Below are 16,154 nucleotides of genomic sequence, written 5' to 3'. Positions count from 1 at the left end.
AAGGGACTTGGCAGATGCTCTTCAGGAGTTTCCAGTGCGTTACAATTCTTGGAATTTATCTGGGATATCTGAAAAGCAGTTGTATTGTTAATGTCAGTACAGTGAAATCATTCTGTAAATAGCAGGTATGGCTTTGTTACAAACCTCGAAAAGTATATTATTTAAAAACAAGCGTGTTTTTTTTAAATACCTTAAATATACCTAACGAACTTCTCTTGCATGCTTCTCTGACAAGAACTGGGGAACTGGATTGGACGTCAACCATGCCAAAAATTTGAAAAGTTAAATGAAAGAAAAAAGGCAGCTTAGATTTTCATGTTTGTAAAAAGATGGACTAATTTAATGGAGTCATGACTGCAGACTGGAAAAAACGCTTCTCTGAAGTATGCCATTCTAAGTACTGGTAACCCAACATACTTAAAAAAAGAGAAGCTTAAGTAAATATAAACTACTGAATATGTTGTGTGGGTTTCCCAAATATTGAGAAATAAGGAGAGCTGAAGACAAGTGCTAATCTTAGGTATTTACATACAAATGTTTTCTTCATATGGTTTTTTACTGTTAGCACTTAAACTAAAGGAGTTTTTATTACATGTGTCAATAGGTAAAAGGTTAGTTCAGTTTGAATTTATTGTTGATGACCAGAGCTGCAGGAGCTCATCACTCAGAAGTATTAGGAATAAGCTTATAGAAAAGTGATTTTTATTTTTTTAATACTATTTTTCAGCTGTAAAATTGAATAAATATGCTTAGGTAAATGCTGGTTTTGCCATTCTAGAGAATAGTCTCTAGAAAACAGGAGGGATCCTTACAAATAGGATCCTAACTTTTTAAAATAAATAGTCATTTACAAATTGAGCAAAATGTTATCGATTGATATTAATACCATAGGATTTTTTTTTCTTCCCCAGAATATAGCTGAAATGAGCAAAGATTGCCAAGTTTTCCTTAAAAAGGCTTCATTGTAAAGATCCCATGTTATCTTAAAGCAAGTTGTCTTGCTCAACTGGTTTGTTTTCTGACAGGTCAGTGACCTGCTCTGCCTTGGTGTGTGAGTGCCAGGGTCAGTGTGAGGAACGGGTTAGAAGCAGAGGGTGGAGCAGGATCATTACTTCTGACAGTGCAGACAGAGCAGATCCAGCTGGCCCTGAAGCAACACATCTTGAAATTGCTAAGACCCGACTGTCACAAAGAAATGTGGTGATGGTTTTGGTTTGTTTGTTGGTTGTTGTTGTTTCTTTATAATTGCCACTACATCGAAATTAGGTTATAGTCTACAGCTGTGAAAAACTAGCAGAGTTAATTAGATTCTTCTTAAGAGACAGGTACATTTGTGTGTGCTTCTGAGACTTACATGTGGTCATGGAAATGATACCACAAGCATCTTAACAAATATTGCGCTATGTGATTAAGCAGAAAAATCTTAGAAGCCTTTAGATACACAGAACCTGTATATATAGTGCCAATTAGCATCTCTTTTGTTTCACCTGCTAGCTTTTTGAGCCAAACTGCTTTGTTTTAAGTCTTTACTTCTGTACTTCACCTGTTACTAGTAAAACTCTTGCTTTTTTTTAGATCATCATCTTCTGGCATTGAAACTTAAAATTTCGGTTTTGCATCTATTCACGTCTTGATCAGTTTTTCTGTTTTGTGCTAACCACTTCAGTTATGCTTAATAGTGGTTATTAATGTGTGACTTCTCTGTCCTCCTTGTTTGGGAGGAGTTGAAGTGACACCCTTGTGCTTATCTTAATCATCTGCTCTTTGTTTGACATGCTGTATATGGAAACAGAGGTGTCATTTAGAACTTGTAACTTATTTTTAAATTTTTTAGTTTCCATATGAGATTATTTGAAGAGTTCTCTGTGTACTTAAGGATGGGTAGTGAGTTGATGTTGGCATATTCAGGGTACATAGATTTTGTTTTGCACTTTGCTTTACGCTTGGGTGTGGAAGGTGGTATGTGCTTTTGAAGTTTCAGTATCTTGTACATTACTGGAGGACCACTAGACATTTGGGTAGCCTCAGGCTGCGAGCCAGGTTAGGGAGCCAAGGGCCTCTGAGAGCTCTTTTTTCAAATATGGAGCAGCAGCAAAGTAAAGGCAGAAGAAAGTATCTTTTATACATAAATTTCTGGAAAACCTACCCAAAATGTGGAATTGATTAACAGCTCAGAAATCTGAAAGTAGTAGCGACACATGAATTTCATTAAAAGCTTCTGTATTTGTCAATCAGGAGTGATCAGAAGGCTTTAAGAGCAATGGTCATGTTTAATGAACTGTATTTGCTGCCTCCATTATAATGTTCTAGTACTCTAGCCCTTGAAAATGAGGGGAACAGGGAATGACAAGGGATTTTTCTACTCTGGATTTGGGACACCATATGAAATGACATTTATGAAGAAGCACATGGGTATATTCATACCTCATTGAAAATCACTCCTGTATTTGTTCCACTTGTAACGCATTAACGAAAAAATAGTTTCATTATTTTCTGCATTCACAAGTATTAATTCAGTCATAGTGTAAAACGAGCAGTCCTACTTGGAAGTATATTGTTCTAAAGGTGTTACGGTAAAGATGCATCCAGTGTTAGTGACAAGAATATCAGAATTAGTTGGGTGTAGCATGGACAGGATCTTCTGTCACTGCATAAGCCTCAATTAAATAATGATGTTGAATACTTGTTATACAGGGCTTGCTTTGCTGATGAAATTTGACATGAAGTCCTTATCCTGATAGTCCACCCAGTTAGTAGCTCTTCCTGAGTAAAGCTTTTGGAGTCCCTTGCCAACACGTTGAGACTCATAGTTCAAAAACTGGAGTGGAAAGCTGGTTGGGTTTGGTTGGTGTAGCCTAATGCAGGAAGTCAACAGCATGACAATGAAATTGCGTGTTGTTGTCTTTGCATGGTTTGCACCATTAATTTACGATTAGAGGTGACAGTTGGATTATAAAGGGTAATTCTCACCAATGCACTGGCATTATTGTTAGTAGTGTATTATGCTAAAATAGTAAGAGATGCTGGATCAAATAAATCATTGTTATAAGCATTTTATAATGTTGACATTGTTGATATGTAAATGTTCATTCTGCTGGTTTGTGATCAACATTCCTGTTCCGTGTATTTTAGAGGCTTGTTAATAGGTTAGACTTGGGAGTTCAGAATGAATTCTATAGCACAAGTGCCCATTGTGATCTTAACTTCTAGATGGTTCCTTAATCAGCAGTTTGCATTGGTCTTGAATACTGATGTTACTTTTGTAGTCAGCATGTTTAATACAAACTAGAAAATTTCCTTTAGAGACTTTACATTACTGCCATCATCTTAATGTTTGTCTCTCTAGATGTGTGGTTTCTTTATGCTTATAAAGGATATAAGATATGCAAGTGTAGAAATTGCCGTGGTATTTGGCCTTTTTTTCTTTTTCTTTTCTTTTTTTTTTTTTTTTTTTTTTTTCCTGAATTGTTTCAATTGTGTTTTCAAAGTCCTTTATTCATCGGGAAAGTAATCTCTTACAGAAATGTGGTTTGGGCCAGGTACTTTCAGTAAAACTGAAGCTGCTGCTTCTTGAGGAATATTTAAATTTTTCTGAATCTCCATACAAATTTTATCAATCATATGATGTGGGTTTTTTTTAATGGAGAAAGATCTAATTGGAAACACAGGGATGGCTTATAGTAATAGGTGTTGACTCCTTTAATGCCCTGGTAAATTACTTTAATTTCTTTAATGAGCATGAGTTCTAAAGATCAAGTAGTTGAACACTCTGCTGTTCTTCAGAGGCAGGGTTAAATAAGTTGCTATTCTGAGCTAACTTAATTATTTACCTATGAAAATAGAACTTGTAATAAGGTCTGAAATATCAGTCGTAGTGTCCTCTTTACAAACATTTAAGGATACTTCTAAAATTTAGGTGACCACAGCTACATGGTACCTAGATGTTATTATTTTCTTACAGAATATAGAAAGCCTTTTTTAATACTCATAAACATTGCTTAGCATTCACGCAACTGTTTGACAGTGCAAGTGTATCAGCCTATGTACAGTTTGACAAAGAAAAGCAGCATCTTGGTTACCTGATGTACCACTGAAGTCCTTGGCTTAAGAACACATCTATTCACGTTCTTTTAATTCTTAGAAGGCGTCTGCAAAAGTCTCTTTCACTATAGGCTGAATGTCAGGCATATAGTGGATCTGTAGATTTTATTCCCTGCCCCCCCCACCTCCCCCCAGCAACCTGTGTAGACCCCAGGTCATCACCTACTCAAGATGATTTGTCTGTTAGAGCAGCAGCAGGATGCATCGTCTCTGTCTGCCAACAGGTCCGTGCTATGTAGGGGTACTGAGGCTCACAAAATTCATGAAGAAGTAAAAACATTTTCCTCTGAGGTTACCAGACTAGGGAATGAGCTGCCAGAGGGACACAAAATTCAGTCATTGTTAGGACATAGTATGTGGCACCTTTTCCTTTTGATAAACCTTTCCTTCTGAAAATGCATAAGTTAAAAAGAAATGCGAATGTATGGAACTGCTTTTCATAGAAAGGAAAAGATAAATATCTGCGTGTTCCGTGTATGGGAGCTTTTCTGAAAGCCTCGTAAATACTAGACCAAAGGCACAGTGCAGAAAGAATAAACGTTGGAATCGAAAGGTGGAATGTATTCTTGAGGCTGTCATTGATCAGTTTCTGCTACCTTCCACACACCACACACACCACCACCACCACCACCCCCCCCCCCATGTTGCCTTACCTCAGTTTGGTAATTGTGATTATCACACTAGCCACTTACACTTAGATGAAAACAGAATGTATTGCAGCTGTAGCGTCAATTCCTAGTTGTGGTAGAGGTGTGAAAAAAGCTACGTCTAGATGTTGAAGTAATTTGTGAAAATGCTGCTTACCAACTTAAGGAACTGTGAGTCTTTCAGCAATTTCTGGTCTTGGTAACTTCTCGATTCCTGGTAGGTTAGTGCTATGAGGCAATCAGCTGTATTTTTTAAAATACTTTTCTTAATTTTGTTCATGTGTCTTTGTATAGAAGAATCTTTACAGTCAACATGTATTTCTAGATGCTGTGTTAAAATTGCTGGCAGAGTCTATTATTCTATACAAACTGAACAATCTGGCCCCTTGTTTTATTTATAAAGGTTCAATGTATCTTTGCCTGCCTACATCAATCTGCAAGGGAGTGTCAGAAAGGCCCCGCATTCGCCGAGCCGTGAGTTATCAATAACTTTTCAGATGTGTTAATGAATGTGGAACAAACGCAGTTATGTGTTTAAAAAAATATGGATCCACCTCCTAAAAGCGGAAAAAAAACCAAACAAAAAAAAAACAACAAAAAAAAGAAAGGAAAGGAAAACTCAAAACTCTTTACTGCAGTAGCAGGCATGATCATAAGGGGAATGCTCTGAATTTTTAGTAGTGTAAGTATAACTGAGCAGTAAGTTCACCTTCTAGAAAACCTATTGTTGAACTGCTTTGAAGCTGTCTTTAGCATGTGGATTACAGGTTTTAACTGTTTTATCCTGCAGACAAATTAAACGTGGTGTTTTTGGAAACTTCTGTTTGCTTAATAATCTGAAACTTGGCCCATCTGAAAATGTTATATATTAGCATCCTATGCATAGAACTGATATTTAAAAATCTGATGACATAATAGTAAGAAAGGCTTGACTAATAAGAGATTGATTTTTTTAATTCCCCTTTGTTGTCATTACCTCAGTAATGAATTTGGCTTCTTGAATTATTTAATAGATTCAAACTTCTCAGTGTTAGAGGTCATGACGCCTTAAAAAATCTTTAATAACTGCAAAATGGATCTACACTCTTTAAAATATTTGATGAAATGGAAAAGGCTGCTATCTGAAGTCAATGTATGTCTTTTCCCCCCTTTCCCTGCCCTCAGCAGCCCTTCTTGCTTCAGTAATTCACCAGTAGGTTTTCAATTACTCGAGATCTTAACAAGTTATTATGTTTTAAAAAATTAATAAATAGATACCTCCTGAGAGAGAGTAAGATGTTTTATCATGCCTGCATCTTAACAACAAGAGAGCCATAGCAGTCATCTCTCTTCCAAATCTCAAATAGTGACAATTATGTTATGACTCGATGGAAAAGATATTTCTGGCCTAATCCCCAAAATACCAGCTGTTTACATTGTTCTGAAGACTTTAGGTCTTGCTCCAAGATGGGGTTATTTGAACTTACAATTCGACCTCAGTGTGTCGGCAGGTTGGTGCTTCTGCTGATGCAGGAACTGCAACCCGCCATGAAGATACAATTAAGATGTTCCCAGCCCAACAAGCAGCATGTAGAAAAGAAAAAAACAAAAACCAAAAGGCTTATGATACAAAGATGTGCAAACATCTGTAAAATAATTTTGCATATAGGTTATGTCCATATGTTTGACATTTTTTCAGGTTTGTAAGCATTTAAAATCATTCTTCTGCCAACTCTTTATGCTACTGCCATCAGAATTAAGAGGGTGCATTGCATCCAAGAACAAAATCATAAAATGAGTATCAGGTGGGATTCGGTGAAGACTCAGTGTGTATCATTTTGTGTTTATGAGGCTGCTTTTATATGCTAATTGTTGCATAAAAATACACCACTATTTCATGCAAAATCTGAATAGAACGTTATATAGCTCATTTAACAAATGCTGTTGTAGCAAAGTGTTTTTAAGCTAATGTTGTCTTTCTGGTTTCAAGCACTTTTCACCCTGCATTTTTGAAAGGGAAGTGTGAGAGGATTTTTAAATAGCATTATAGAGCATTAAAACACATATTTGTGTTTTTGGTGTTATTTGGCAAAGAAGCATATAGTGTTTTAAGTTCTAGTTTCCATAGACCTTCACTATGTGACAGGGCAGGGTTAATGCTTTGCATGTAACCTGCAGAACACGCCTGGCTTCCCCAGATTTCTAATGTGGAATGTGCTGATTTCTATATTGCAGGTGACACGACCCGTCAGCGAATCAAATTCAGTGATGACAGAGTGTGCAAGAGCCACCTTCTCAACTGCTGCCCTCATGATGTGCTCTCTGGAACTGTATGTACCTAAATCTTGAGTTTTATTTAGATGGAGAAATCTAATCATATTTGTTCTCTGTAACGTCTCTTAATTTCATGGTTTTCAGCAAATATCTTGTCTAGTGCTCTCTGGTAGTTCAGAGAAACTTCTATAAACAACTGATTTACACATTATGAGGTTAATTTTTCAAAGTTTCCTGTTCTGTATGCTAATAATTACTTGCAAATTCAACATTGTTTGCTGTAACATAAAAAAACTTTAATGAAATAGGTAATGCCACATACATGAATTGCACTATAGCAAAGTGGTTTTGAGCTGGTACAGTTGCAACTAGTAGAAAAAAAGGAAGTATTATTTGTGTATAAATCGGGAAATTACTTTCTCACTACAACATACAGTTTTAAGAAAGCACCCCACACAAATATTTGTATAGTGAAGAGAGGTGGGGTTTTTTTCTTCAGAAATATTTTAGTGAAAACATTTGAAAGTTCAAATAATTACATTTGTGGAAGCTGAGATACATTTACCATGATAGTGATGCTTATTGTACAATATCCAGTTACTGTGCTGTTTTCACAAATTCTTTGGCAGTTTGAAAACCTCGATTTATGGCATATTAGTAACTTGTTTGACTTGGATTTTTGTGTACTCTGTAGTAGTGGTTCCTCTGAGCATAGCAGGTAAGGGACTTTGACACGTGCCATAACTTTGTAGTGTGCCCGTGCTTTATCTTGTGGTGCCTGATTAAAGTAGCATATTCTTTGTGAAAGGCAGGTGAGTTATGTTGCATTGATTATTTAATCTGATGTTCCGTGACGTTAGAATAATTAACTGTAGAGAAATGTAGTATGATGGTATGCAGAGTCTTGTGTGTCTACAATTCTTAGTGCTGTGCTTTGGTAGCTTTTATTGATATTGGCACATCTTCTTACCCTGTAGCAGAGGGGAAAGTAAGTACTGGAAAACCTGTCTTAAGGATTATTTGAAGTGTTATTGGTTGTCTGTGCTGTATCATTCTGAATGGCTAACTTGACTAGAGCCTTTGATGAAATGCAGAATGAAATTAATTTGCAAAATGGAAAACTGAAATATGTAGACTTGGTAACTGATTTCCCTGTCACCTGGCCTCTAACATGCTTTCCAAGTAGCTGTGATTTGAAATTGAAATAACATTTTTGGTTCATTGAAGGGTCTTCAAAGGTGCATGCATACACTACTTCTGTTTGTTTTACTAATTTTGATACTTCTACTGACAGGTCAACATATGCAGTCTGTCCATCCTTCTTCTTAAGAATCCCTGCAAAAGTATGCACAACTGTAATTTGCTGAGAAGCAGGGACAAAGAGGCAAAATAAAGAGTAGAATTGAACTAGAGAACTTAACATTTATCTTAATTAAAAAAGGCAGCAGAATAGAAAATGCCCAGTTGTTGAGCTTCCTAAGTCTTGCTGCTTCCTAATATATTTTTTCCCTATCCTTAAAAGACATTGCTTTTTCTTTTGAATTGCAAAGTTCTGTCACATCACAGAAATCAGTTGTCTTGAATTTAACGTGGTGTGTTTGGCATATACTGAAGATAATTTGCACTGCAGATGCTGCATGTTGCACATAATTTCCTTACCTTCAAGTAGTTCTTTTCAGTAAGTGATAACAAACTGATAGCAATGTATTGTGCCTCAATACATATTTAGTTTTATTTTTAACTTTTCTGTGCATTACTGCCAAAACAAAATGAGGGGGGAGAAAGGAGAAGAATGTGTTCCTCTTCACCCATCTGTTACGTTGTGCAGTGTTTTGGTTGTGTGATGAGCAAAATAGCTCGTGGATGGGGGACGATACGGGATATACCAGTATGCTATAAAAACATACAAGATCATTGGTCAGAATCCATAAGAAGATACTGTTAAAAGATTAATTTTACAGCTTTTCATTGTGGTCTAATTTCTATAAGCAGAGATTTCTGGAACAGCTGTCTTTAAGAAGTATGAATTGTTTATCTTTAGAACTTACAAAGTTGTAGGTATCATGCCAGTAATGCCTCTTATGGTGCAGACCAAGCACGTAGTTTGAGCCTGCTTACCCATTTTAAGTCCTCAAGTTCTCATCTGTCTCACACTGGATTCTGCTGCTGCTCTTGGAGTACTAAATTAAACAGCTTATTCAGTGAACATGAATATCCCTCTCTGGCTTTGTGTGTTGTGTTTTGGGGTTTTTTTTTAGTTTTGTTTGGGTTTGGGTTTTTTTTTTTCCCCTCTTTCTCATCATGATGCAGTTAGTCACCATACTGCAAAATGTGTTCAACAATGCAATTCTGGGTCCAAAAAACCAATGACTAGTTTATTCCTTTCAGCGGGAGTAGTAGAAAGGGACTCGTAAGAGACAGGCTTTATCTGACCCATGTGATGTTCTGCTTTTGCCTCATCATGGGTCTGAAGAAATGGATCTTCTCTCTTAATAGCAGTTTTTAAAAGGGCAAGAAGGATGTAGTGTGACTAAACAGTTTATCATTGTTTTGGAAAATGACTGGAGTTTTCGTAGGAAAATTTTGATGCGTTTGCATGTTCAAGGTCTGTAGTTAACAAAGATTGAGTGAATTTTTATTTTTTTTTTAATTTAAATCCAGAGTTTTATGCTTCTGAAAGAATAAATTCTCTGGGGACATACTGGAAATAACTGGACATTAATTGCCCTTTTTGTGTGTGTGTGTGTGTGTTTCACAAGATAGCGCAATTCTTATGAACTGCGTATTGCTGTTCCCATCTGCAAAACCCAGACTTCTATGCTGTTCTGATTTACCCACGCTCTCAAAACCACTCAGGAAGGACATTCACAGATAACGCAAGAGAAACAGAATGACTCATATGAGTAGGCTCTGTTAATTTAGTGTGTTCTTTTCCTTAATGGCCAAATAACCAAAACTCTGCCAAGGAATTGATTTCTCTTGACAATAAAATCATGTTCCCCACGCTGCTATGTATTGGTAGAAGTAGTATGTGTATACTTTTCTTAAAAGATAGGAGACTTTCTCTTTGTCGTCCAGATTTCTGCATGCGTTCTCTCTTCTATTGTTAGATGAAGTGTGCGCTTATTTTTAAGAATACTATACAAAGTCTCTTGTTATTTTTATAGACTCCTGCAGAACATTTGCAGTTGGTATTTTCCCTCACGTTTCTTTGATCAGATTTACCTTCTGGTTAACATTAGAAACATTTCAGGAAAAAAGCATCCATACAAATTAGTAAAGTTTTGAGTTTTACTAGGAAAACTAGGTTGTCTAGGTTAAGAACAATGCACAGCTTCCTATTTTTTTGAGCTTGCTTTTGCACTTTTCTATGTCTTGCTCCCTCAGAGTAGTTTGTATTTAAAGGAACAAGAAAATTATCTTGAAGGGAACCCTAAATATTTTATTTAGGAGTGTAAAGCCATAAAAAAATTATATGTATTCTGTAATTTAATTCTTCTAGCTGCTGTTGCCAATGGAACAGTTCATTCTGTATCAGTTACCCTCTTATTCGGCTTTTCCGGATAGACTTGTCTAGTCTGTTAATGAACTTCAGTTGTTACCTACTTAAATCAGAGATTTGGGTTACATTCCTGTTTTATTTTGTTTCATTTTATTTAGGGACATGGTTTTGTGCTGCTAGGTTTTGTAGACTTGAAAATTTGAAGTCAGTCCATCAGAGGTGTCTTAGTGCCTGGCGGAGATGATTTTGTGTCACTTTTTTGGGAGAAACAGAGAGAATACGGGTTGGGATTTTTTTGTGGTCCACTTCTAAGGGCAATGGGAATAATGAGCTACATGGAAGGCATTGGTAAAATAGTGTGTCCCAACGGCAAAAATGTAAACAAAGATAAAATTGTTGCATCCTCTTTAAGTTTATTAAATTCTAATTCCAAATCTGTTATGCCTTGTGATTATCTTTTTATTTGAAATGTGTTTTGAAGTTTGTGTGAGACAAGCAATAAACTAACTGATAAGATCACAGAAGTGATGTTCTAGTCAAGGTTGTAGAACGGTGCCTGTTCAGAACCTGCTTTTGACAGTGCCTCTTACAAAAGCTCTTTTATTTTTAACTGACGTTTTTTCATGCTTTGGTGCTCTGCTTCTTTTTCATAATGATCGCTTGGGCACTGGTTCACATGCATGTCAGTAGTTTAAGAGTTGGTTCACCCATTTCCAGTTGAGAATTTTATAACAAGAGATGCATAAGACTTTGCAAATCCTGGGTACTGGCACACTGAATAGTTTACCACTTAGCAATTTTTATTTAAAATCTTTTGCCTTAAAGGTTTAACACTTTGGCAGTTTTTTTATCTTTAATAGATGCTGATGATCAGGCTTGTGGATGTTTTGAGTTTTTTTTCCAAGTCATGGTTCTTGATTTGTTTTTCATCGGCATTACAAAAATGTTTGTTTATATTTATCTGTATGATGAGATTAGGACTGAAGCTTTGTATGTAGGACTCGGATGACTCTCCTGTAATGGTACAAACCAATTAAGCACCATTCTCTGCATGTAAGCTCTGTGCTGTCTTCAGCAGGTTTTACAAGATACGTAAGAACGTGTTTTCTCTATCTTTGTATGTTTCTGAATTAATAGCTGAGTACTAATGAAACTACAAGGTGGGAAGATTTAAAGCAAATATCTTTAATAGGTTAAAAGTAGTAATGTCCTGAATATTTATAGTAACCCACTAGCTATCTTTTATGAGCCCAAGCAGTTCAACGCTTCTGCAGCCATCTGACTTTCTTAGGAGCTTGATTGTGCTTCCTTGGTGAAAAAAATTTACAAATACTGTACGTGGTCTTGCAAACCATGGTTGAGGATCTCCTTTCTCCTCAGTGAATTACCTTTGTATTTATGTGTATTTATTGAAGAACATTGCTTCTTGCATTTTATTTATGCAGACTTCAAAGTATGCCCTGTCAGCTCAGTCCTGAACTTAAGCCTATCTTCAGGTGCTCATGAATTTATTGCACTCAGCTCTTCAGGACTTTTGCTGACTAAAACCGTATTGATTGAGACCTTGGTTTAGCAACATACTTTAATACGTGATTAACTTTAAGCTTATTAGGGGTGGAATTCAGCTCCAGATTAAGACATCTAAATTTAGGTTTCAGCTGAGGAGCTAGGCGTGGAAGCTTGCACTAGAGTCAGAAGGGATCCTAGGCAGTGGAGCCCAGAGGAAGATTCAGGTCACCTGACACTGGGTATCCCTCTCAAGGTGGGCTGAATCCATTTAGGCTCACTGACTGTACTGTCTAGATCTCCTTTTACTGTGGAAGAGAAGTTTGGGTAGTTGACACATCTGCAGATAGGTGTTAGGAAGGTGTTTTAATCTGGAGTTGATTTCTTTGCCAGTAGTCCTGTTGGCTCAGTGGAACTATTTCTATGCTGAAAACCTAGATGTGCCAGTGTGATTATTTGCTGTGGTGTTACAAAAAGCAGGCATTCTTCTGGAGGGTATCAGATTTTCAGTTCAGAACCGATTTGATCATGCAAATTCAGTTTCACAAATGAAATCAAATTAGGCTTGCATGAGCTACCTCAATTTGTAGCCTTCAGCCCAGTGGTGCTGAATTGTAAAGTGCTTTGTTGTCCTAGCAAGTGATCATGACAGTCTCTTAAAACATAATTCTTCATTTCTTTGGCCAGTGCCAGGAAAGTGAACTGATTGTACCATATTCCACATTAATGGGTTTAATTTATCTAGGTGAAGGGTGGTTTTGTTACTCTGCATGGTTATCTAACTGCAATGTTAATATGTTACGTAGGCTATAAGACAGATTACTACGTGAACGCTGAAATACCTCATTTGAAAGTAAGAAAGACTGCTGCTAGCTTTGTCTTTCAATGAAGATCTATTCTAAGGACTTGAAGTCTTCAGAAGTGAGAGTATGGTTAAAGGGAGAAATGTCTTTAAAATAGTATACTTCTGAAGATACCTGGAATTATCAGTGGTTGCTAAGGTCTCCAGTAACTTAGTAATTTCTGCCTCTCTTTTTTTAGCTCAGCACTGTTTTCCTGCTAGTGAAATCCTACAAGTTCTATGATCTTAAAGGCTCCCCTTCTGAATATGTGCTGCCTGTGAGAAAGGATGGGCTTTATCACAAGTCTAAAAATCTGTCAAACAGAATTGTTAGTGCAAATGAAAAGTAATTTTCATAATAAGGAGGATCTCAGCAAAGAGTCCTAACTGCAGCTTCTTGTTATCAGTGGCCAGGGTGTTCTCATACAGACCCCAGCGAGTGCCTTGGCAAGTTGATAAAGGGAGAGATCAGGTTGCTCCAATATACGTTTTCCAGTAATGTCAGAGCTTCCTAAACAAACAAACAAACAAAAAATCCTCTTGCTGAATGTGAACTGCTTTGGTAAAGGTATCTTTATAGCTAGAAAGAATTCTTTACATAAACACCACCCAGAGTATCTTCTTTCAAAACCTATCAAAGATCCATGCTGGGTTTAGAGGCATTGATAGTGTGTGATACTATGTCACACTTGGCTCAACATCAGCCCTCTGTGTTTTAAGTAGCTTTGGCTTTTCTGTGTTCTTTTTGCACTCCGTAGAGTACATTCAGCAATATAATATGGGATGTCAAAGGAATGTGTAGTAGTAGTAAAAGTGCCAAAATGGGAATTTTCCTGTAGGTAGCTCAAGATCCAAAAAGCAAGCTGCCTTAATTTCATGTTCCAGAAGCAGCATAACATCAGAGTTTAGTCTCAGATTCAGTTATTAGTGTCAGCTACTCTTGAGTGCACATTTATTTTGCAGATGAACTCTTGAAGTTCTCTATTGCCTAAGTCCTTGGCTTGCTCTTCCATATCTATTCATACTTAACTCATGTGATTATCTTCTTTTTTTTTTTAACCTGATTTGATTGAAGCAGAGCTATGCATCGTTGTTAAATTCAGTGTATGTAATCAATATTTCTGTATTAATACCAAAGGCATTCTTTCTGTTTTGTGGGTGAGATGACAATTATTACTAAATCATTTCATTATGAGGTTGTTTGGCATGACAAGTTGTCTAAACTTCAGCTCTGGGAAATCAAGTAGTTTTTTGATTGCCTGTCTAACGCTGAGAAATAGAGTAGTACAGAAAACGATAAAGTTATCGGTAGAAGGCACTAGTTTCTTAAGCAGAGCTCGGCAATAGCAACAGGACTCTTGACACCCTGCTTTGCCTCTTGGTTGCCTAGACTATTTTCTAGAATAATCTTCAGCAGTAGCTTTCCCTTGTAAGAAAGATTCTCCAAATATGTAGGGTTTTTTTCTGGTTTTAATCTTCAGTAGAAGTTCAGTAACTGCAAAAAACCCTAAAGCATGGCTTCACATATTCAATGAACTTCAGCTATGTCTAGCCTGTGGACTTGGATGTTCTCACCTTTATTTGCTTTACTTATCAGGACTCCTCTGTAAATATCTTTAAGTAGTGTAAGTCTGTCTGAAAGTCAGTGTATCAACAGTGAAATACAATTTATGTGCATTCTTTTTAAGGCTTCATTAGTAGCTCAGTGTCTGAACATTAGTCCCCCTCATAGCCATCTTCCGTTCAAATTTAATTGATCTTTGAATGGCTGACTACAAATGCTGCTTCTTTGCCTCTAGGGGAGGGCATGTCTTTGCACCAAATCACAAGATGGACATGTGGAAAATGAAAAATAATGTGTCTTACTGTATCTTCTGTCCATTTCCATCTGTTGTCCATCTACTTTTCAGCTAGCCATGTGCTCTGCAATCCTGATCCAGCATAGACTTTTGACAGTAATGAATTGTCCCTGAGATGAGTTGTCTTTGCCTGATGTTGCATGATCTATGCCAGGAGAAGCACTTTCTAGCCTGATTTTGCAGTTGATATGCAAACTGGCTTAAGGGTTTTAAAGGTGTTTCTTTTATGTCTCTACATTGGGGTTTGCTAATTGAGCTTTTAAGACAGAAACTTAGTAGTAATATTTCTGCAAAGGTACTTTCAAAGGATTAGCCAAAACTAGAATAGTGTTAAGGAGCAGTTCCAACAACAATATAACCTCTTAAGCAGCAAAGCTGATGAAAAAGAATCCTTTTCTCTTGTACCTGTTCGTTCTTGCGCTCTGTCTGTTATGCCACATGAGTATTTGTAATACTGCTCTCTGTTAGATCAAAAAGGGGAAGGGGAGCCAACATTTTTTGTCTTCTGATTGAGACATCTAACAAAAAGAAATCCTCTGTAACAGCCCTGCTAATACTAGTGAAGGTATTCAAGAGTTTCTGAGGTGGCATCTTGATACTGTAAGAGGGACCTGCTGAAGTCCACCATTACATTTCCCCCTACATACTGTCAGCACATCTGTTTGCGTGGCTGCCTGACAGTTGGACAAAGGTACACTGCTGAAAAATTGCCTCTGTTTTTGATTTGCTAAGGTATGTTTTACCCAGTCAGTGCCTCGATTGTATTTAACTGCGCAGGCAGATGTGCTGTCATGGGATGGCACAGTGCAGTAATAAAGGGAGGACAGAAATTTTTTCAGTAGTAATGCTTGCTTAGAGTCATTACCATCCTTTCAGGCTATGGATTTACAATTCCCAGTAAGAAGAAATCAGAAAATGTTCTTTTTTAAGGAGGGCAAATCCAACCCAAATAGAGCAAAAAGAAGCATAAAACACAAGTGAACAGTGTGTTACAGTAGTATTATGTGGATTCTGCAATTTTTAGTGTGTGATGGAAGTTTTTAATGCATTTATTCTAAGTGTGTGTAGATTGTGTACTAGAATAGCATTTTTCTGATGCTGTGGTAGATGTGTTTCAGGCTTTTTGTCATTGTACTCAGGTCTATTAAAGTGTGTCACTAGCCTTATCCATGCATTTAGAACTGGAGCGCTTCACTTAAACAGGATTGGCCTCGAGTTTTACAAATTAACCTTAAATGGATCAGCATAAAGACAAGCTTTTCACAATTTTAGGAGGATTTTTTAAAGTGTCTATTTTCAGATAATTTTACTATGTGAAATAATATTCTTTCATATTGCTTTCCTAGTACTGAAGTATTTTCCTGAAAGAATGTTGCAGTTTAAATAATGTCAGCATCTAATGACTTGGGAATACATATGTGTAATACTTCACTCAGCTTCAAGGT

At 36.8% G+C, this 16,154-nt stretch overlaps 1 protein-coding gene across 6 annotated transcripts in view; it reads left to right on the top strand.

The window, feature by feature from the left end:
* Positions 1-16,154, top strand: part of LOC121088361 (putative RNA-binding protein Luc7-like 2) — a 35,524-nt gene that overhangs the window by 3,554 nt on the left and 15,816 nt on the right. For 5 of the 6 annotated variants that reach the window (XR_005827935.1, XM_040594274.1, XM_040594275.1 and 2 more), the window contains exon 2: positions 6,963-7,057. Coding sequence is in view for 4 of the 6 variants with exons in the window: in XM_040594274.1 (XP_040450208.1) it covers positions 6,963-7,057 (95 nt within the window). In the remaining 2 variants the exon portion in view is untranslated. Of the gene's footprint in view, positions 1-5,151; positions 5,223-6,962; positions 7,058-16,154 lie in introns of all 6 variants that reach the window. The other variant, XM_040594279.1, reaches the window with a different exon arrangement.

The sequence above is a fragment of the Falco naumanni genome, chromosome 5 (genome assembly GCF_017639655.2).
Source record: "Falco naumanni isolate bFalNau1 chromosome 5, bFalNau1.pat, whole genome shotgun sequence".
In the NCBI taxonomy this organism is placed as follows: domain Eukaryota; kingdom Metazoa; phylum Chordata; class Aves; order Falconiformes; family Falconidae; genus Falco; species Falco naumanni.
This window is presented reverse-complemented; position numbering and strand designations above follow the sequence as displayed.